General features: G+C 40.0%; 1 protein-coding gene across 7 annotated transcripts in view; it reads left to right on the top strand.

Annotated features, from left to right (window-relative positions):
• GRIA3 (glutamate ionotropic receptor AMPA type subunit 3) overlaps positions 1–23,099 on the top strand; it is a 146,900-nt gene that overhangs the window by 70,121 nt on the left and 53,680 nt on the right. For all 7 annotated transcript variants that reach the window (XR_011338334.1, XM_069867314.1, XM_069867312.1 and 4 more), the window contains exons 5-8: positions 15,255–15,308; positions 16,812–16,973; positions 20,102–20,269; positions 22,782–22,886. Coding sequence is in view for 6 of the 7 variants with exons in the window: in XM_069867314.1 (XP_069723415.1) it covers positions 15,255–15,308; positions 16,812–16,973; positions 20,102–20,269; positions 22,782–22,886 (489 nt within the window). In the remaining variant the exon portion in view is untranslated. The remainder of the gene's footprint in view (positions 1–15,254; positions 15,309–16,811; positions 16,974–20,101; positions 20,270–22,781; positions 22,887–23,099) is intronic.

The following is a 23,099-nucleotide window of genomic DNA, read 5'->3' as shown; positions in this document are numbered from 1 at the left end:
TGTATCCTAGAGGTGGATGCGCTGCCCAGCTCACCTCTGGCCCTGTCTCTTCAGCTGCAGGGTAAAGGGAAGCAGAGAGATTAATAGTCATCCTGTAAGTTACCATCTGTTTGTTCACTTGCCCTATAGTTCTGTAACCACTGAGCATGTGGATCCTTGCACAACAAAACTATACTCAATTTAATCATCTAGTGGCCTCTATAGCATACAGATAGCAACATTTATGTCATGCAGTATTCATGCACTTCCCACATGTCTTGTCCCTTGATGCTAAAGTATTCCAGTATTCCTTCACAAATAGATAGAATTTTTTTTTCTCATGAACAGAATGTTTTCTTCTGAGAACTAACAGTAAGCTTTAGCCTGTTCAACCGTGTATTTAGAGACATGTTTTTGAGTTAAGAAATAGGTTTTTCTTATTCCCAAGATAACAAGCTGTATTTCAGACTAGAGTGGCTTTATGTCCATTTAGAAGAAAATCTCCTGAGGGAAAATAAGGAGGAAGAAACTCCATTCAGGATCAAAAATGGTAAAACTTTACAAAAGACCTGTTTATTCCAGAGACTCTGTGCTTTTATCAAAAGGATGCTATCTCAAAACATAGTCATAGAGGTTAGGCTGCAAAGCAACGTCTCTGTTGAGTGGAGGCATCTCACAAAGCAGAAGCAATATTACAGTAGAGAATGCAGTCCCCCAAATTTCACAATGACAGTCAAACTCGGCGTAAAGCGTCTGCAGGACTAAAAAGAGTGATCTGATTGACTGAACTTTGTCAAGTGCAAGCACTGAATATGGCTTGGCCTTTGAGTTTGAAATTAGGAATATGGTTGGCAGGTTTTCAATACAGCTGCATCGCTCTGCAAAGATGTGAGGAGTGTGTTCACCGCACAACAGCTTCCACATTTGGGGTGTCATAAGAGTAAACACAAAACTGCAGTATTTGATTGACCAGTAGTCACCAAAACCAACAAAAATGAAAAATGTAAGTGGAGAAAATCAACACCACTTTCATTTAAGCTTCGTGGTTTATGTGTTACATAAATGGATATTATGGGGTGGGCTTGCTTGTGTTCTCTGCAGCAATTAACAGTATAACTGCCTATAAACACAGTGGGATGCTTGAAGGAGGAGCCGAGCTATGAGTAGCTTCAGCTTCTACTTTGCTTATGTACCCCAGTGGTGCTGTGTCCTCTGAAGGTAGAGCCTCCACCACTGACCATGTCCCTGCCGTGTTCTTCAGGGCTCGGTGCCACAGCTGTGACACAGCCCGATCCTGTCCTCTGTGTGGAGCCGTGCAGAGCAGAGGAGGGGCTGCAAGCTGAAGCTCTGAAAGAGTATTGGGTGTGTACAGTGTTGTGTAACATCACTCAGAAACTGGTACAGTGCATTTTTTACATTTCCAGTGAACTAGAAACTTAAAATTTAGAACATTTCTTCATTTAGTGCCCGTGAGTATTGTTGAAACCAGGATCTAAAGCAGAATGAAGGGTCACAACTTTCCTTTCACATCTAGAGTTTCAGCAGCTCACAGGTCCATATGGGCCCATGGGGAGGAAAGGGGAATTACTTGGGTCCATCATCCTAAAGACCGTAACTAGCAGAAGGTAAGTTAAAACTAGGCATGTGTCAAAAGCAACAGTGATATCTACCTTAAAGGGCCTGCTCCTGTCAGCAGTAAAACTAATAAAAGGCTGGAGATGGGTTGCTAAAGCAGAGAGAAGTAACATTTTGGGTTAATCTGCCCCATGTATAGTACATTTCACACATATCTGAGGAGAGAATTTCTAGCTTCTACATAGTAATGTCTTTCCAAAGCCATCACCCAGGCTTCATAAAGTAAGGCGGATTCCAAATGACAGGAATTTAACAGAGTATTAGTCATCTTGTAGAATGGCTGAGGTAATGGCACACAAAGCTTAGAAGTGTTCAAAAGGCATTAAAGCACAGTTTGAAATGTATCTGATTGGTAATAATAATAATTAATACAAAATGTCTCACCGTAAATGTACAAGCTGCAGGATGTGGAAGACCAGTGCCAAGCAGCTCTGGTTTCTTATGCCAGGGGCAAATGAACCTGAAGTCACCATTAGAGTCTTTATTTTTCTGTGATAGCAGCAATTACTCATTTTATATTTTATGATAATTCATGGGATATAAATGCACACGCGTGCATCTCTGCTTTTGCTATTTTGCGTGTCTTTACCACAGCATTTGCGGCAGGCTTTTATGCAGTTACAGATGTATTTATGTGGCAACCTCTGCATTGCCATTAAGTGTAGAGAGAACCAAAACCTTTTCTCAGTTACACTGCTGCAAGCACAGAATCAACCATTATTCCGAGTTATCCTGGAGACAATATTTAAATTGATACAATGTGCTCATGGAGAGATTGTATTTGCTTTGAACTTCAGTGAATAGGTAGCTGTAAAAGCACAATTTGCCACATAGCTCGCCTTTCTCTGCAGCTTTTCAGTGCGCAGAATGTGTGCGTGTGTGTGTTTGCTCTCAGAAAGTCCTCTGGGGGTCCCACTCATTATTTAGCCTGTGTCCACACTGTCTGAGCTGCTTGTGCAGCTGGCACTAATTGTTGCCCTTGTTGACGGCCTCAGTAGAAAAGCTGAGCCTGAGAGCCGTTTGAGGTGACCTCTCACTCCTGCATTTGACATACTTTGGAGGCAAAGGTATGTGCTGATGCTTCTCGTGCCCTACCTGGACTCTGTGGAGAGGATTTGGTCTTCTGTTAGCTGTACTGACATTGTTCAAAAACAACGTTTACAAGAAGTCACAGATACAGGGAATTGGACGGAAAGGGAAAACCAGCTAGAATTTGTTCAGTGTGTGACCTGAGTTTTTTGTCCCACTCTGTTTGTCCATCTCCCCATCCCTAATTGCTCTGGGAGTCTTTATCACCTCTTCTAAGCCCCTGGTTGTTTTTAAAATCCCTTATTCACACATCTCTTCCAGGTTTTAAAAAATTAGTGTTGTATAGAAGTTTCTTTGTTGCAGTCCTAGCGTTTAATGTGGTTCTTTCTTCTCCATAATAAAGGATAAGCCCTTTCATCTTTGCAGACATTACCTTAATTTCTGCATCTGTCTCTCAAATAGTTTAATGCTTGAAACTCTGCTTCTAACCAAAGGCTTCCCTTAATTAGTTTCCAAGGCAACCATCTTGGCAACAATTCAGAGGAGCCAACTGCAGGGAGAGGAAGGAAACATGCTATCAAAATGAATAGTAATAGCACAATACCACAGTGCAACAGGCGTTGTACATCACCAGTGACAGCGCGATAGTTCTGCTGTCTCCCAAGTTCATTTACAAGGGAAGAAGTCCTAACTCAGTAAAAGAAAAGCCACACAAGAGCATATGTCTTTTTTTTATTATTATTTAGAGCTGACTAAGCCAGGATTAATGGCTTCGGTGCAATCTGAATCATGCATCTAGGGGAAGAAGAGACCCTCTGGTGCTTTTCAGGGCCCCTCGTGCATCAGGATGTTCCCAAGTGCATTTTCTAGAGCACTGTTAGACCACAGTGCAAATAGCAAGATGTTTGGAGTGGGGACCGCCGCCCTGGGGTTTTTTAGCCTAGATGGTAGTGGTGCAGTGTATAAGACACTGGCAACTGGCAGCTATGGCCTTGCAGGGGGTAGCCCCTAAATATGAGGTCCCTGAGTGTGGCCCAGAGCTATGGTGCATTTGCTTTGGGCCACAGGTGAGTTTGGATCAGGCCATAACATGGCAAAGCTCTGTCCCGGCGCAAATCACTCACTGCTTGTAATTACACGTTCACACGTGATTCCTGTCTCTCATACCACTGCAATTCCACTGGCCACTGTGGAGCAGATTAAAGCTACAAGGGTGTCACGGTTTAGACCCACACAGCTAAACTTTGGCAGCTAAAACCATACAGTCGAGCTCCCAAATCCTTTTCCCCCTCCCCACAGGCAAAGGGGACAAGGAAATGAGAGGAAAAAGACTTGCATGTTGGAAACTAAAACTACAGCTTTAATAAAATAATAATAATAATATTACTACTACTACTATTATTACTATTATTATATACACAAATATATGAGATCGTGCCCTCACCCCTCAATAACTATGTGCAGAGCAGACACAAGGGAATGGATCCACAGCTGGGAGGGAGCTGGACTCAGGAACTGGTTTCAGGATCACACAGATCTGGGATCAGGAGCGGCCAGATGGACACGGTCCTCAGTGGACATCAGCCATGGCAGAAGAGAGCAAGACCCTCATGATCTCTGAATTTTATAGTGAGTATAATGTGTATGGGATGGAATACTCTGCTGGTCAGTTTAGGGTCGCTGCCCCGTTCACCCCTCCTTGCAGGTGTGTCCCCCTTCCACCAGCTTGTGGGTGGCCTTGGTTAAGTATAAGCTTTGGCCTTTTTGCATACCAGTGCCCTGTGATATCACTTCTAGAGAAGAACACTCTCTCAAAAACCTGCAGTTAGTTTTCAGAGAATCAAGATACTTAGAGCAGCTGAGTTAGTCACAAAACTGACCCTAATTTAGCTCAAACCACAACACAGGGATAGAGTAGGCTAAATTTATGAGGAACGAGGTTCTAGAAGTCATTAACTACACCTCAGTCACAAACTCATCCCACACAATTCAGCCAGTAAGATGGAAAACAGCATAACAATTTTAGAGGAAGTTAATGTTCCCAGGCTTAAGAAAAGTCCATGTTACTAAATAAAATTTATTTGTGTCACACGGTGGGTGTGTATGTATAGGTGTAATGGCATATGTACTACTGGAAGCTCATTATTCCAAGATGTGTAATGAATAAAATATAAATAGACCCTTCAAAATACCCTGAGTATCTTCTGCCCTAGGAGAATGTACGTAAGCAATCAGAAAGGAGAAATATTGCTGTAACTTTATTACCTCATAGGAGTAAAATGGCCTTTTCTGCTGCATAGTCTAGTAAAAATAAATTAATTCTTCATAATCTCTTTGGTTCATGGTTTGTGCATGAAGTTATATGAGGAATATTGCAGAGCACTCTTTATAGGGAAGCAGAACAAACTTTTCAAACTCATTCGAAGTGTTGAAAAGAGCAAACCGAATGCAATTCTAGCCAAACTAAAATTCCATTTATAATAAAAGTATTAAAAAAAGTAGCCTTTTTTTCCTAGAGGAAGTTACACCGATTTGTTATCATTTCTTAGGGCATTTTAAAAGGAAAGGTAATGCTAAAAAGGAATAAAGAAAAAAAAAAAGAATGGCTACTATTCAGTAGTACTGTTCAGTTTCAGTATGCTTGAAGGCAGTGCTCTGCAGTACAAAACCCCTTCCCAAAGGTTCTTGTGTGAGCACTGGGACTGAATTACTGCGACACTTCTGGGTTATATCCAAATAATAGTTTGAAGTGATCCTGACATGCAGTAATGGTTTACATAAGCAGAATTCTGTTTCCAAGGACTCTTGTTCAATTCCGTGGAGTAGTACTAGGATTTTACTCTGATGTGTTGTTGGGAGGTATGGAGAAAATGGAAAATTTATATATTTTTAAAATGAAAACTGTATGCCTCAGTTTACCCAATTTCTTCCTCTCTTCCCCCAGCAGATACACACCCTTTTATGTTGTGAGCAGCTAACTTTGAAGGAGTTTTATTTTCCCTCTTGGACATGAGAACAAGAAATGAGCATTGTTTATATTTGTCTGTGATTGCAAGAGTGTACTCTTAACAGTCAACATACAGTTTCATAGCATTGAAAGCTGAAAGGGACAGTTAGATGCCATCGCCTGTGTCACAGGAGTTAGGCATGGGTCGCAGAGGTCACTGAGGAACGGCTTTTTAATTATGTGCATATGCCTTCAAGCTGCATGACAGTGCTGAAGCATTTGTGATTCCTGCACGTTTGGGAAAGTAAGAATAAATGTAAGATTACTATTATTAATAGTTTGAAAGTGACTTCAAAATTTGTAAAACTAAAGTGATGGATTCTAGTCTGGAAGTCAGTTTTGATATACCTGATGTAGACTGGTAGGTCTGCAACGAGAGCACCCACGACTGCTGAGAAGCAAGGAGGTGGCGTAAGTAAAGAGAGTATATATGAATTCGGAAACAGGGATGTTATTTTGATGGGACCATGTTACATGAAATGGGAGCTGGTTGTGTTGTAGATTAAAGGAAATTTAACCATGAATGTTGCTAGGGAAAGGCAGTCAACTCTAGTAGTACAACCAGGTGCATGTATTTGCTTAACTTTTCTGAGCTAAGAGGAATCAACTAAGAAATACTGGTGTGTTTTGAAAAGGTGGTTGTGTGTCACTGGAAAGCATGTGATGGTTAGTGAAAGTCTTACGCATTTGAGCAGTGAAGGTAAATTCCTGTTCTTTGGGGCTTTCTAGAGTATCAGAGCAGAGATAGCAGTGGTACCTTTTCATCCTCAAGTTAGCAGAACCTCATGTCTCTTCTCAGAGGTGGTGAACTCAGGCTTAAGCGACAATGTATTTCCACAGGGTCTTGGCTGTTGAACAAGTGTGATATTTGATGGGGTGAGATGCAAGATAGATTAATATTCCAGAATTTATCAGAAACAGTAGGAAGGCAGAATATAGTGAAGATCTTTCTCTGTGTACCTTTTCTATCAGCTAATGCAAATTTCAGTTTCCCTGAACTCTTTGGAAGATCCATGTAGAGAAACAGAAATGGCAGAGTTCCATTCTCCCAAATCAGTTGTCTTCAAAGTTATTCCAGCTTTGATGACAACAGTACATCAAAAATCTTCAGACCTACGTATGGAAATTACTGCTGCAAAGTAACATTTTAATGTAATTAAGTCATTTACTTTCCGTAATCACAATTGCAAAAATTCCTCCAAAACACAATTATTTTTATTTTATTAATCTCACTCAAGAAGCTAGAGAATTCACTAATTAAAAATTTCTACAACACATCTCATCAAGGAAGCTCTCTGGGAACAAGTGTCTTCTCTTGAGAATATTCAGGCAAAGTAAGGAGCGAAGGTCTTAGCAATTTTGAGTATCCCTTTCATATGCTACAAAGATTTATTGTTATGATTGTAACAACCCCCAATATCTGATCTTGGTTTTAGTAAAATAGCTTCAAGTGAGGAAGGGTATCTTGAGTTTTGGTTGTTTTAATGTGAAGGAAATGTGAAGAGAGATGCAGTCCCGAGAAATGTAACACACTTCTCATTTGCCTAAACAAATAAGAGATTTTGATATAAAGAGAAGTTAATTTAATGATTTTTATTTGACTTAAAGAATAAATAATTGTGATTATGAATGTCAGTTACCAGGGGTTGTAGGACTCTTCATCTTGGTGTCCTCCAGGGTCTAATGTTTTGCAGTAGAATGTCCGTTAACAATAACTGTGCCGGCAGATTAGTTAATCTGACAATATTGCTAAATCAAGCCAAGAAAAATGAATTCAGGAAAATTCTTTCAGGGCACAGAAAGTTCACAGAAAACTTTGTTGTCATGCTGAAAGAAATTGCAAGTATCATGCCCTCAGAACCTACCTTGCAGTTTGTAGTTTTTTTCCTAAGTAATTTCTAATGTAACCTTTTATGCACAAATGAAATGCATATTCCACTACACAGTCTTCAATCTTCAGATGTCAGATTGGTTATGGGAAAAGGAAGTTTAGCCATATGGAGGGAGAGCGAAGTACAATACTGCTTTCAGATGTTGCATTTAATTACCCTCCAAGGACTAACATGCACAACCATCATCTGTCTGGAGATGGCCCAGAAGCAAAATTTCACTCTTGATGTGACTGTCATCATGGAGAGAGGCAAGGGAGAGAAGGGCACAAAAAGGGGGACAGAGAGAGAAAAACTTCAGTAAAATGCTTCAGATCCTTACTTCGCTGCATGCATTTCTGTTGCCTTCTTCTGGGAGATTATGTTTTCTAGGAGATTACCTCCCGTGAGAGATACATTGCGGAAAAGCCAAAACCTGTTTGAAAAATAAACGAAAACAAATGATCTTGATACTGTGTTATAGAGGAAAGTGGGATTTGGGTTATGAGGTGTAGTCACGAATGTCTAAGATGGCAATTGCACAGAAGTGAAATTCTTATGTCCCCCTACACTGCACAAAAATAGAAAATCCAGCAATGGGACTGTGTATGGATTTGTGACATTCCCTAAAGGACATGAAGCCTCTGAAATGGTGGATAAGTTAATCTCAACTATATATGCAGTTATTTTTATCTGCAACAAATAATATGCATGTGAAATCTTCATCTTAATATTTAATACATTCTTCATTTAATATTTAATTCAAATGTAATACAGTAATCATTCTTCATATAAAAGAAATCATTGTTTACCGCATAGTTTACAGCATCACAATCCCTGGTGCCCAGATTCCCATCCTGTTAATACTAAGTGAAGAAATAAATCACCTTCCCTGGGTCTGCACTACAATTGCAATAATGAGGGTTTGACTCTATGTATGACAGAAGCCACGTCTACCAAACGTGGAAGTGGTTTAATTTCCGTGGAATTAAAGGGAGGACAAGAATCACTTGTTAAGCTGTGACAGACCACCAGTAGCTGAGTCATATATTTTGCCCCTGTGGGATTGCAGTTCCTTTGGAAACTGATGTTGGCATGACAGAAAGAGGGAAAACCATGGCACCACAAAAAGCTAATTTTTGTAAATTTACTGAGGGAAGAGCGAGCTTGTCTAGTGTTTATAATCCTTAAAGGGAACTCGTTCTTTCTGCAAGAGCACGTGTGTAAGTTGGAAAACAGGGGAGCAGGCTCTGCAGACTTACAGTAAGGTGGATCTGCTGAGGTTACAAGGGATCTTATTTTCTCTGTAGCATCCGCTTAGAAATCCTGTTCACATTTCAGGAGAACTTTTGTTTTCTGTTCTCCTGCAATTTATCCTACTCCTCTCTGGAAAATTTACCTGACAAGGGGTGACCTGTGCAAAGTAAACATAGTGAGGAATCATTGTGTATGGCTGTCAAATGCCGTTGCACTTTGCTTTTGTGGTAGCACTGTAGAAGGTAACTGCATTGCTGTTAAGAGTGCAATGACCCCAGAGAACTGAAAAGCAGAGGCTGCAAGGCCCCTGGGCAGTTCCCCTGACTGTAGCAAGAGTATACAGGAGCAGGAGGGGGGTCAGAGAGAGGACTCTTTTAGAGCTGAAGGGCTTCTTCATTTCTCCTTTCTTGTGTGGGAGAAACAGAGCTGAGATCTAGTACGTTGCAGATGCCGCTCCAGATAAGCCAAACGTCCTGGCTAACATGCTCGCAGGAACTTTTAGGGCCGTGACTTCAGCTTGTATTGAATTATCACCCTGATACTCTGTTAGTCTTCTTTCTTAAGTGTGTCCTGAAGACCAAATCAGCCAGTGCCACTGGTCCAGTAGGGTGCTGCATCACAGGGCACAACTTCACAATCCAATATCAAGTGGGAGCTGCTCAGATCTGGGATGAGTTATAAGTAACTCCATCTGTGGAATAGAAATGCTATCAATAGGCATAGAAACTAGAAAACACCTGACCTGATACCCAGGAGATAAGACAGTGTGCTCCACAACAATTTAGACTTGCCAGACAGTTGTTGCTGTGCCTGGTACCCATGCTGCTCCCACAAAGTGCAATCAGCACTGAGAGCTGGTCTTGACAATGCTGTTGAAATTTTTTTAGATGCGAGTCCATTTATCTGTTTTGCTTGTTTGCTGCTGAAAACATCTTTTATCATGCCATCACTTCTGGCATTTGCACGCTGCTCTGAAGGTAAAGGTGTCATAATTTCATTTCTAAAGTGAGGTGTAACAGCACATAACCGCTCAGCTGGAGGTTAAGCTCTCCCTTCCTCAGAAACCTACACCTGTACTTAAAAATTAGTGGAAATGCTTGAAGTTAAATGTGGGCTTTTTGCAAAAGTAGAACCCAAATTAATGAATAAATAATGTCAACGCAGAAAACAAAATCCTGTTTTACTCTGAGCTTATAGGAAATCTCATTTTTCTTGATGCCTTTTTAAAACCTAGGAAAGAAGAATTCTAGAGTTAAACTGCCTCACTGTTCCCAGAAATGGGTGAAATGGAAAGACACATTACAGCAGGTCGGATCCCTGCCTGTCATTCCATTTAAGTGGCATATTTCTGCCACTTGTCAGGTATGAAAAGCACAGTAAAAATCTTTAGACCTTCTTTGTGGTAATACTGCCTGTCAGCATTAGTATTTTGTGTTATGGGAAGATCTAATAGACTCATAAAAGTCTCATAGTCTTTACTTTTGTGATCTAATTTTTTTCTTTCTTTTTTTATTTGTAAAGAAAGGATGATAAATAACTTTGATTAAGGAAACTAAGCTGACCAGATGGCAATGGATTCAAATGAAGGGAAGATGAGCTCCGAACGGGTATTAATTGGACCTGGTAGTTGTCTTTTCACTGCTGCCAAAATTATGATAGCTACTTCTCTAGGTAAAAGAGCAAGCATATCCTCTTAGCTTGTATTTTTCAATTACTTCAAAATCAAAGCCCACAGAGGCAGTAAGGTGGATGTAAAAGTGACTGAACTGCTGGGCTTAGAGAGTTGTGATCAGCACACAAAGACCAGCTGGAGGCTAGTTACTATTTGGAGTACCCTGCAGGCACTGGGACTAATACTGTTTAACCTCTCTATTAATGATCTGAAGGTTAGGGGATGGAGTGCGCTCTCAGCAAGTTTGCAGATGATCCTAAATTAGGAGGACTATTTGATACACCAGGTGGTTGTGCTGCAGTGGTGTGACAGGCTGGTGAACTGGACAGAGGGGAACCTCATCAAGTTCAACAAAGGGATATGCCAAGCCCTGCACCTGGGGAGGAATAAACCCATGCACCAGCACAGAGGTAGAGGCTTCTTGGCTGGAAAGTAGCTCTGCAGAGAAGGATCTCAGGGTCCTAGCAGAGAAGCTGGGCACAAGCCAGCACTGCGCTTTCACAGCAAAGAAGACCAGCAGCATCCTGGGCTGCGTAGGATTATCATGGCTAGCAGGTCAGTAGAGGTGATCCTTCCCTTCTACTCAGCACTAGTGAGGCTGTGTCTGAAGTGCCATCTACAATTCTGGGCTCATTAGGGTAGGAAAGGCATGGACATCCTGGAGCAAATCCAGTGAAGGGCCCCTATGATAATTAAGGGACTGGAGCATCTGACATACAAGGAAAGGCTTAAAGAACTTGCGTTGTGTAGCCTGGAGAGGAGAAAGCACGGGAGGAGTATTAATAATACCTACAAATACCTGATGGTAAGGGATGAAGAAGATGGAGCCAGACTTTTCTTGGAGAGTCTCTCTGAGTTTCAGAGTTTCAGCAGTGCCCAGCTACAAGACAAGAGGCAAGGACACAAAATGAAATGCAGAAAATTCTGTTTAAAAATAAAAAAAAAAAGTCATTTTTATTGTATGGTCAGACATTGAAACAGGCTGCCCAAAGAGCTCAAGGAATCTCTGTCTTTGGGGATATTCAAAATCTGACTGGACACAGTCCTGAGCAGCCTGCTCTAGCTGCCCTTGCATTGAGTTAGGGGGCTGGAATAGACAACCCCTAGTGGCCCCTGCCAGCTACCCCTGTTCTGTGATTTTCTCCATCCATAAATGAAAAAATTTCTTTCTCTTTTATAAATCAGAGGCAAACCATTGATATTTTTAAAAGACAAAAACAAGACGCTCAGCTCCACCTTCCAAACTTGCACTGTTCTTCCATTGCTTGATTTCTTTTGAGCCCACAGTCTTGTCTTTTGTTAACCCATTTCTTCCCTGCCTCTGCTCTGTTACTGCTGTTTACCTACACACTATGTTCTTACCGTTGTAGTTCCTTGTCACATCCTTGGAGACATATTCCAGCAAAACCCTCAGATCTGTCTCTATCACCACTGTTTAAAATAGTTTCCCTGTCTTGACTTTCATCTAAATTTCCTCATAGTGTTCCCTTTGCTCTTAACTCTAACATTTTAATTTTCATGGCCAAAAAACCCAGATCTGTGTTCTGTCCCCGGAACTATCTATGGTTGTAATTTGAGTAGGGAATAAGTCAAAAAATAATGGAGTAATTGTGAGGTTAGAATTAAAGTTATTTTGCTGCTTCTTCACTGTGCTTCCTTTTAGGTGTTATGTAGCCTTTGAACTACATTATGAAAGAATCATCGTTATTGCTTTAGAAATGTCACGATGCTCCATACCAATTTAATGTCATCCTGTTAATCTCTATAATACCGTCTTCCAAAACTGTAAGAAAAATTTAAAAGCTAAGGCAAAAAATGTAGTTGTCTATTAATTATCATGATGACTGATGCAGTGGAACCAAGTTCTCTTTATGCTTTCATTCAAAAATAACTTCCCCAGGCAAATGAAAAATTAAAATTGGCAATGCTGACTTAATTTCTCAAATCTGGCTTAGAGGTCTAGACTTCCAGTAAGCCTGGTGCTGGCCAGCAGATTTGGCTTTTATTTTAAAACTAGATACATTTTTATTATTTTCCCTCTGGATTTTCTCTTAATTAATTGGAAATATCCAAAGAGTTAATTAAAAATACAAACTTTATTTGGTTCCATATCAAACCTCACATTGTGATCTTTTTATCTACAAGGGAAGAATTATGAGGGATCGGAAGTCTGAATTATTCATGATGGTTTCCAGGCATTTTTTACCCTCCTCCTTTGTTCAGTATAAAACCTTATAAGCTTTTCTTTCAGTCAAGGTGAAAGCAATATTAAGTCTCAGAAGTGAAACTTAGCAAAGGCATGTATCTCTGTGAAATCCTTGTCCTGTAATCCTGGCTTTCTATTCACCACAGCTATTCAATATCCCACTTTCTATATAAGCTTCACAATATATAAGCAGTTGATGAGATTTATGTGTTATACTCCTGTTTTCCTTCTTCATAAAAAAGCTTTATCCATCCCTTTGCTCCCCTAGGAGTAACACTCATGTCTGTGATTGCTTCTGCTGGGCTCGCTAATCCAGCAGCTCCATTCAGGTTGCTAGATGGTTCATAGAGGATGAAAAGTGAGGGAGGAGAGTTGTGTTTGTTAAGATTTAGGACAGCATATGTAATAAATTTTGAAAGCATTGTTAAGATCCAGTTAAATAATTATGAACAAACATGGTTGATTGTGCGAGCAGAAATACTGGCAGGTCACCTCTGAAAGATGCTTTATGAATCAAAGCTTGACTCTTGTATGTCTAAGGGACCTCTCTAAGGGACTAAACAGAATTATTTCGGGTCATTTTGGAGACATGACAACAGATGAGATGGAAGTTGAGTCTGATCTATGCTATGAGTCCTGCATTTCCATTTTGCAGGATTGCTCCTGATGCCTGTAGCAGCTCCATGTATGTTTTTCTTACAGCCTCTGACTTATCTGCTGTGATATTTTTCTCTTAAATAAACAGATTTCTGGATAGAAATGTAAAGGCTTTCTTACTTGATATTAAGGTTAAAACAACAAAGAGTATTGCTGTTGTTAAATAAGTTCCTTGTCTCTAACCTTTTGAAAGTAAATCACTGCCTTTAAGGTGAAATTAAAACATACAGAGAATTCAGTATGCAAATAGCATGCATACCAGATGATCTGAAGGAAGCCTGCACATTTCCATAGAAAACAAATGTGAATGTAGAAAAACAGATGCTTTCCACCAGCAGAGTGTACATACAGTTCTCAAGAGGACCCGAACAGCAATTTATTTTCAGACTGCTGGAAATATGCAAATTCCTACAGAATTAAATGTGAATTTAAAAGAAATGGCATCTATTAAGGACATGACAAACCAAGGAGGCAGTTGGGAACTTAATAATTTAATCAAGAACTTTAACAGGCTCAGCAGTATGTCTAAAGTCAATGACTCAAATGTCATCTGTTTTTAGCAAAGGCGTTAAGTGGTCATGTTGGAAAAACGTCTTTTAGAGTGTGGCATTTGGAGCATTTATCTGTGACCATAGAGAAGGATGTTAGTACAGTGTATAGAGATTTTGAGGTTATTGTTCATCAGAAATCATCATCTGTCCACTTGAGCTGCTCATGGGATATAGACAGTGATACATCTGGGGTATATCACCAGCATTGTGTTTATTAACTGTTTTTAACTTTAGCCCAGCAAGTCTGAGTAAGCTTGATTCTGTCCTGATGCACAGGTAATCACCACAATCGTTAATTAAATTCTTGCTGTTGGACATTGTTTCACCTGATGGCTGTGGGACTGGATGGATGCTATTGAGATTGTAATCTGAAGGCAAGTCAATAATGCTAAATGCAGCGGCATGACCTTGCGCAAGGGGTGTTTCTGGTGAGCCAGCAGCCAACGACATAGACACGGGAAGTGGGTTTTTAACTCCTTTTTGCAAAGGCACGATATTACTGGAGTGGGGCTGAGCACATGAGATGGCAGAATTCAGGGTTGCCAGTCAGTGCTGCCTCCACTCTTCCCCAATAACCTTAAAGAATGCAGCTGCTCAGTTCATCCTGCTGCTTTTTAGTGTCCTGGCAATTCCATTTAATGACTCCATTTGCACGGAGGGGTGCCCAAGTGGAGCCAGGGAGGGCAGGAGATGTTGATTTAGTGGAATGTCCAACATCACATTTAGTATAAATTTTGACAAAACGTGTAAGGTCAGATGTGTCCATGTAGATACACTGGAAGTGACAAGTGTTGAGGCCTTTTGAAAGCTGTCAAAAAGCAATGAAGGTCACTCCTTATAATTTTAGGAATTTAACTTCAAACGTTCATATATGACAAAGCTTGGCCAGGGTTCTCATGGCAGGAAAGCCCCTGTACGATCTGTAGCCCACAGAGCTCCACTGTGCTGTGCAGTTTAATGAACAGAGGGAGTGACTGGGCTGTGTCACCTGCCTCTCGTATGCTCCACAAACAAGCAACAAAGGAAACAGAAATTTACTGAGTGGCGTACATATAGTTTTACCTCATTTCACAGCGGAAATACTCTGAATTAACTAAAATTAACCTGGTCAGCAGGGAAGACTCTGTGATCATGAGGGTGAGTTTGCCAGGTAAGGTCATCTCCGCAAGCAGAATCTTCTCAGCCTTGTGAGATATTCTTCCTTGTACTCTGTCCAGGTGTTGTAAAACCACAAATGACTTCATTGTCTCTGTAAGCCACAGATATGTAATACTCATGTTGTCCATCGATCGCTCATAGAGGATTACTAAAATGTTTGTTCTCTGGCTCTTTTCCACTGGTGAAAAGTCATCCTCTTACAACTGAACAATATGTATTTTTTTTCTTCACACAGGTTGTAATCCTCGGCAAACATTCTAGAGGCTATCACTATATGTTAGCTAACCTGGTAAGCACTTTTTTTCATTACAAGTACTGCTAAGTTTTAGAGGGTAGTGTATTCTGTTCAGGTTGTGTCAACTTTAATCAGTAAAAAAGGAAATGCATGGATGAGTTCTTGGATTTTGAGAAATTATTTCAGTAAACACTAGAATGGTATGTTGTAGTCATTTGCACTCAATTATGGTTTTTCTTTTGTCTAAGACTCTTACAGCCTTTGATAATTTTAAAATAATAATTTAATTTTATGTTTCCCACTAATTTGTATCCTCGTAAATAAGACACTTGATAACTGTAATCTTCTCTGCAACATATTGGAAATTTAAGCACCCCAGGAAAAATAATTGTAGCTACATAAAGTAAGTGGTACATAAAGTAAATGGTGAAAAGCTGCAAATTCTATCAATTCTCTTAAGTAAACTAGCCAGGACGTTCAGCTGTTTCTTTGTATTTCAGAGTATAGAGTTGTGCCTGTGTATGTGTCGGCCAGGACAAGACTGTACATTTTTTTCTGTATCAGAGCTTCTTCTGGATTCTAGAATTTACTTTCAGGGATGTTTATGATGCCTGTGAAACACCATCTGCTAGAGTTCCTTAGAAAAAGTGTTATATTATAGCAGATCCTGCAGCAAGACTAATTTTGGGTTTTGTGTCTACTGTGAGTGGAAAGATGTTTTTCCAGAACTCACACTTCCAAGTTTGCAGTCCCACTTAGAATTCTCTCTGTATCCATGTATTGATGTGATTAAAGCAGAAAATACAAATTTTAAAATACTTTTATTTAGTCTAAGTACTGTATGACTTTAAGATGTGTCATTTTGTTTTACAAGAACCACTCATGATCTCACTGATTAGCGTGTGCACAGAAATACAGAGGTTCTCATTCTGGGTTGCCTTTTAGCATGTGTAACAATTGACATTCAGATAAACATGACTGCAATCAAGTCATGCTAATCAAAAAGACACCAATTTACTGCCTCAGGTATAAATAACAACAGAGTGGGAGAGACTCATACCCTTACATTTGTGAGTGAAATGTTAAGTAGTGCTGTGACGAGAACTGCCTAGCAAGAGGTGGGTGCTGTGCCTCCAAAGAACAGTGTGGGAGTTGAGTGGTTTTCTGCTCCCGTTGCTGAAACTTTGTGTGCATTTTGCTGGGCAAATGGGGCTGAGGCATTTGACCATGTTTCCACTGTGCTGAGGAGAAAAGATGAAATAGTACTTCAAGTTTCACCACTATTTTCTTTTTGATTAGTGAATGCTACCTACCACATTGCCACAGCACAGCAGGGCAGTTTGCTATTGCAAAGGTCTGAAAAGAAGACATCTTAAACTCTATTCTATGCTACCATCAAAATTGTGGTCGTAATTGTCTCCTTGGTAGAATGTTTTCAGATAACAAGAGGGAAATGAATCAGATGCTTTTGTGCTATGCTTATAACAGATAAAAATGAGCCAAAGAAAAGAGCCTTTGGATGGCAATGATTATTTTTTTCTACATGTGTCCTCCCAGGGCTATACAGACATTGTTCTGGAGAGAGTAATGCATGGAGGTGCCAACATTACTGGATTCCAGATTGTTAATAACGAAAACCCAATGGTTCAACAGTTTCTACAACGCTGGGTGAGGCTTGATGAGAGGGAATTCCCAGAAGCCAAAAACTCACCATTAAAGGTATTTATTTTACCTTCATAGTCATGGAGACTGTAGGAGTTGCTTTTAACAATTATTTGGGATTTTTTTAACCCAAGGTGTGTGCGTACATGTGATAAAGATCCCTGATTACATTGTCTTGTAATGTTCACTGCCCTTCCAGAAGAAAGAAAGAGTCAGGGGCCGTTAGTTGGACACAAGTGCCTACCACAGTGGGAGTTCCTCAGAGGCAAAGGCTTGGTCTTGCAAATCCTGTTGTTGTGTAGTGGATATAAAAACTTTTAACTTGAACTTCATGAGTTAGTTCTTGAGCTGGATATGGTTAGGTTGGTTTTTAGATGCCTTTTTAGGCCTTAAAATCTGTCACTCCCAGAATCCCAGTGCTCCACATCATGTATCCTGACTGTCTCAGGGAAGGCAAACCTATCGAAGAACAGCCGTGATGAGATAGTTCATGTCTTTCCTGCTTGATTTGGGAGGGACACATGCAAATTTATGAACAGATTTGGAATTCAAAATTACTCCAAGGAACAGGAGCAATGTCTTTTATCAGTAAGACAAGATTCAAAGAAGCATAAAATACCAGCTAGGAAGGAAAAACGTAGTCTAGCCAATGCATGGGGGGATACAAGGGTAGGGTGGTAGCACTGTGTTGGACTATAGATGGAATAGGAACCAGTTATGGGGTCTGCTGCCAGAAGGCAAATGCCGTTCGGAGTTATGCATTTCCATCCTTGCGATTGTGTGATTTCTGTGGGGAAGGAAAATTATCTTAATCCCACACCATCCCACAGCCTTGCAGGGGAAGCAGAGAAAGGCAAACAGAGGCCCACAAAACTCATATTAGTGTATTGTTCCCTGTTGAGTCGGACCTGGGCCTGCTTTCTAAAGCTTCCTAGCACTGATGCAGAAGTGAAGATAAGTATCATACTAATCTTAAAAGCTCTGAAATATATAACATTTACCTTGGAAGATTTTATTCCACTTGAAAGCAATTTACCTTCAGGGAAAAATGATTTTCAGTCCTTAAAAAAGAATCTTAAGTATATGGTATAAATGCAAAGATTACGTTACCTTTCCACAAATGTAGCAGTCATTATAGAAACGTGCACAGTATTTGTCAATCAGACAAAAAGCATACTTAAAAATTGAGGTACAATATTTTTGATTAGGAAATAAAATTGCCTACAGATTAAAGCCATGATGTTTAATTTATTCTGTATTTTATCAGCCTTTCCCTTCTCTTTCTCTTTTTTCTCTTTGCATGCTCATGCATTTATAAGTAGAATTCAAATAAAGTAGAAAATTAGATAGCTCTCTTGGCATGACTTGGAAGGGACTGCATTAAGGTTACTGACAATTGATGCAGTCTACTGAAAAAATTATCACCGTGTAAATTTTATGTAGTGCTAGATTGGACAGCTATTAAAGATTTTTTTTTTAATACAAGAACAAATACCTTAAAATTACTATCTGTTTCTGTATTTTTGTATGGAATGTGATGTATAAACTTTGTTAACATCCTAAAAGAGCAGGAGGTGATCATTGCAAAGCATCGCAGGAGAAGGTAAAGCTGGGCAGGATCAGAGGAGTGCCTGTACCTAAATACAGTCAGAGCTGGAACCACCCCCAACACCCTCAGTGAGGGTTTGTCATCTGCTGTTGTTTATCTCTGTACGAATGGCTGCTGTATAACCTTCTTCGCAACCCTGTCTTTACACTCTTTTTTTTATCAGATACAAGTCTCTTGATCTGCACATACAGATACACCTCATTCTGTGCAGATTTCCTGAGGCTTTGTATCAAACGGAAGAGCTTGCAATAAGATAATACACATTGTTAAGAAATGCAGACCACCAGTTGTGCTGTCCTGCCCTACAGGATAGAATTAACTTCTGAATTTAATAAGTCTTGTCCACAAAGAGAAGAGTTGAATGTGCAGTTGAAGCCTGGATTTCTGCCCTTCTAATTCACGCATGGGCAGCATGTCTTCAGGCGCTAACTCGCAGTGTAAGGTTCATCAGGAGCCAGGTTCTCTATGGTATCACACAGCCAAAAGAAGGGCAGGCACACCAGTACGTGCAGATACCCTTTATATCCTTTTTTTTCTTCTCTTCGTTCTCTTACAAACGCTGCAAATATGAAGAAGTCAGTTACCAGGGATTTGAAATCCAGTCTTACACACCGAGCATATTAAATTGTTCCCAGTATGTTCATGTTGAAACAGTCTCCTATACACAGACCATTAAATTATCAGTGTGCTGAAATGCCCTTGAAACCCAGGGATGCCATATGTAAAGCCTGGGCCTCTCTAGGAGGGAAGAGGTTTCAGACAAACAGATCAGTGTGGAAACAATGCGAAAAAAACCACCTCTGTGATATTTCGTAGGTGAGTTAAATATATGGCACTGGGAGATGGCACCAGATATTACACATACAACAAGCAACGGAGAAATTTGGCAGCAACGTGAACAAGTAGTAAGGAGTCTGGGGGTTTTGTAGAATGGTTGCTGCTACGCACAGGTTAACGCACACCCCCTCTGATTTACTGTGGAGTAAGAGAAGGCAGATCAGAAATTTCAAAGGAGATGTAATGCTTGAAGTGTATTTCGTGATTACTTGCTTGAATAGCTGTCTTCTAAGAAAAGTAATCTGATCTGTTCCTTGCCACAGATGCTACCTAATCAGGATTGTGGTCCAAACAGAAATGATCTATGTTAACTTCAGTTCAAAACTGTCTCGGCAATCTTGTTAAAAAGATAAAGAACACTCCAAAGAAAAACCAAATTTGAGCTCTTCTTTGCTATTGGTAGCATTATGGGCCAGCATGGAATTGCATACTGTTGTAGTGACCTCATTTAGATGAACGAGCTTCCAATTAAATTTCAGCTTTGTGCAACTGTAAACTGGTTTTGTTATTTTGCAGCTGTATGCTGTACAAAATGAAAATATTTTTTGTTTCTTAATTGAAATAGATGGAATTGTTAAACTACACAAAGCACCTGTGGCAAGACAGAGAGCAGGCAAAAGGGCTTGCCAAGCATGATTCTTCTGAGAGTGTTTTAATGAAGAGAAGGACTAGACCTGATAAAACTGAGGCGATTCCAAGAATGCAGTTTTTCACCATATTTTATTTGCATCAATTTTAGTATACATCTGCGCTGACCCATGATGCAGTCCTAGTCATAGCAGAGGCTTTCCGTTACCTCCGAAGACAGCGTGTGGATGTCTCCAGGAGAGGTAGTGCTGGAGACTGCCTGGCTAATCCTGCAGTACCATGGAGCCAAGGGATTGATATAGAAAGAGCACTGAAAATGGTAAGAGCAAACAAAGTAGCTCATGAATGTGTATAGTTCACAACAGCAACGATTCTGCTGGGACCGAACTTGCATCGTACTCCATGTGCGCGAAGTTTCTGTACTCACAAGAAAAGCTGCAGGTCCTCAAAGAAATTAAAAAAAAAAAGGCTTTGGCCAAAATCACATCAATCTGGCACTGGTGCAGCAGCTGCCAGATTGTCCAAAGCAGAGCACCTATAATCTGACTTCCCCATAGCACCCAAGCTTCTTGTGAAATTGAGCATGAGCCGTTTTGCAAATGAATGTGTATGGGGGGTTTCTAAAATCAGGCTGAGGCTTCAGATTTGACAAACAGAACTAGACTGGGTCCTCAGTCTGTGTATTTTAAATCTTAATGGGATTTATGAACCTATACACGTTGTGTGCAATTCTGATAATGTGCCAGTAAAAAGTCACAGAATCACAGAATCACAGAATAACCAGGTTGGAAGAGACCCACCGGATCACCGAGTCCAACCGTTCCTACCAGATTGGTCAACTCAGATTGGTTTAAAGCAGTGGAAAAATGTTGTCAGTCATGGAGTACTGCTGAATTTCAGCACCAACCTGAACCATGACACGATTTAGCCTCAAACCAGTTCTGATTCCTGGCATAACTTTGCACTAAGCTTAATATACCTTCTGCATGCTCTGTGTTTGTCCCTAACACTAGTTACTGCATAGTATCCTACCTCACTTCTGTTTCTGATTTTGTCAATTTTTAACTCATTTTAGACTGCCAAGTGTGTTAGCAAGTGACAACAGGAAAAACTAGGCAACATTTTTTGTATATAAGAGACAAGAATATGGTCTGCTTCTTCTCTGGCTCAAATAACTCTAAAACAAACATGTTAGAATTGATTATATTAATGCAGACATAGAACTGGAGTGAGGGAGGTCAAAATTAGGCCCGTGTTAGGTGTAAACAAATCCTAGGTCAGACTTCATATGCTTAGCTTAATTACTGCTTTTTCTCAATTACTAAATTGGAAGGGTTTTATCAGAAGGTTAGAATAAGTTAGAGAAGGTATAATCAGATTATGTCACTCTTAAGAGTGAGAGAGATGATTCAGTCTGACATTTCCAGAGCTCTTTTTATGCCATTATATCATGTCCTAACAAATGCCTTACTGCACACTCACTGATGTGGCATTACACACTTTTGAAAATAAGTTAAATTGAACCTTCACAGTAGTTAAAGAATTTGTACTGTCCATTTGAACTTAATCACAAGCAAAACATGAAATTCCTCCAAATGAGATGCGAGGTATTCGTGTCAACAAGGAAAACCAGTGTTGTTACAGGACACTCCTCGTTCAGGAAAATTTTAAAAACACAATTCATAAGATATACAAAGCCAAACTCATGATTGGCAAAAAATGTGTTCTGTGTCCTTTTAACTTTCTGGAGTCAGGAATAACTCACACATTCTTCCACACCCCTGAAATGATATAAACTGTTTTAAGAAAGGTTCAAATCCACTTACTGATAAAAAGCATCACACTCCTCGTGTGCCGCTCTGAATTTGGCTCACTGGAAAATTTAAGGTCCAAGGAATTTCTGCTGTTTTCTATAGCCTTGTCCACCGTAACAAGTTCAATTGCACCATCTCTGAACTGTAGCTAGCAGATCAGTCAGCAGCCCTGAGCAGTTTCCCTTTGACTAATATTCCATCACCTATTCCTGTAATTTCTACTGCATTTTTCTAAATATTAAAGCTAATTTACCTCTACTGAGGTTTCAGACTGTTACCCCTTCTGCCTGAGATGACAGCTTGTCAGTGTTGATAAGCGATAAATGGAAATATCTCAGCCTTTCATAAAAGGAAATAAGAACGATTCTTTTCTTTGAGACAAAGTACTTTATATTTCCCCTTACAGTGATTCATGTGAGTAGGTAATGCTAATGACTTACTGTCTGTACACCCATCTAACCAAATTGAGACCAAAACTCCATAAGCAGTAGAGACAATCATCTGTGCTCATTCAGAGAAGGCATTAATTGCTTGCTCCTACGCTGGGGCTAATCTTGAAAGACTTCCTGGAATGAGCAATGATACAGGATTCTGGTCCATAGCGCAAATCCCTGTGTGCCATATTGTGATGGGTTTAATGACACTAAATTCTTCCATGTGCCTCGCCAATACTCCATGCTGTATCAGTGAACTCAGCGTGACTAAGCATGACAGAATCAGTCTTACATTTAACATACATGCAGGAGTAACTTCACTTATAATTATATGCAGCTCTCTCTGCGGTAGTGAGTCACCAGCTGAGTACTAACTGACAAAGAATATGTACAGCTGAAACTGAGAGAACTGGGAATTTTTTTTTTGTTAAGAAGAATATAATTGGCTGTGTAAAAATTGCTACAAGTCTCTTTTATAGATAAAAATTATGCTACAGCTAGTCGGTTCCAGTAAAGTGTAATGGAGGGAAAAATAAAGTGCGTATTTTATTAAGATGGGGGGGTTTTATGTTTATCCCTTAAGGTGCAAGTCCAAGGAATGACAGGGAACATCCAGTTTGACACCTATGGGAGGAGAACAAATTACACAATTGATGTGTATGAAATGAAAGCCTCTGGATCGCGGAAGGTGAGTTTCTAGATATGCATCCAGATTTCACATCTTCACAGATATTTATACCAACAAGCTAATAAAACTTGAAAATACCACCCAGGGGATGTAATAACAGAGCCCTGAGGAAACCCCACCTTCTTGCCGTCTTCCCTATCCAAGAAACCTTGTTCTATTCTGTTCCTGGACCAAACTGCTCACCCTGCTTAAGTATCTTCATTGGTTTCCATG

This window comes from Phaenicophaeus curvirostris, chromosome 13, assembly GCF_032191515.1.
Source record: "Phaenicophaeus curvirostris isolate KB17595 chromosome 13, BPBGC_Pcur_1.0, whole genome shotgun sequence".
In the NCBI taxonomy this organism is placed as follows: Eukaryota; Metazoa; Chordata; class Aves; order Cuculiformes; family Cuculidae; genus Phaenicophaeus; species Phaenicophaeus curvirostris.
The sequence above is the reverse complement of the archived record's forward strand: the minus strand, read 5'-3'. Positions and strand labels throughout refer to the sequence as shown.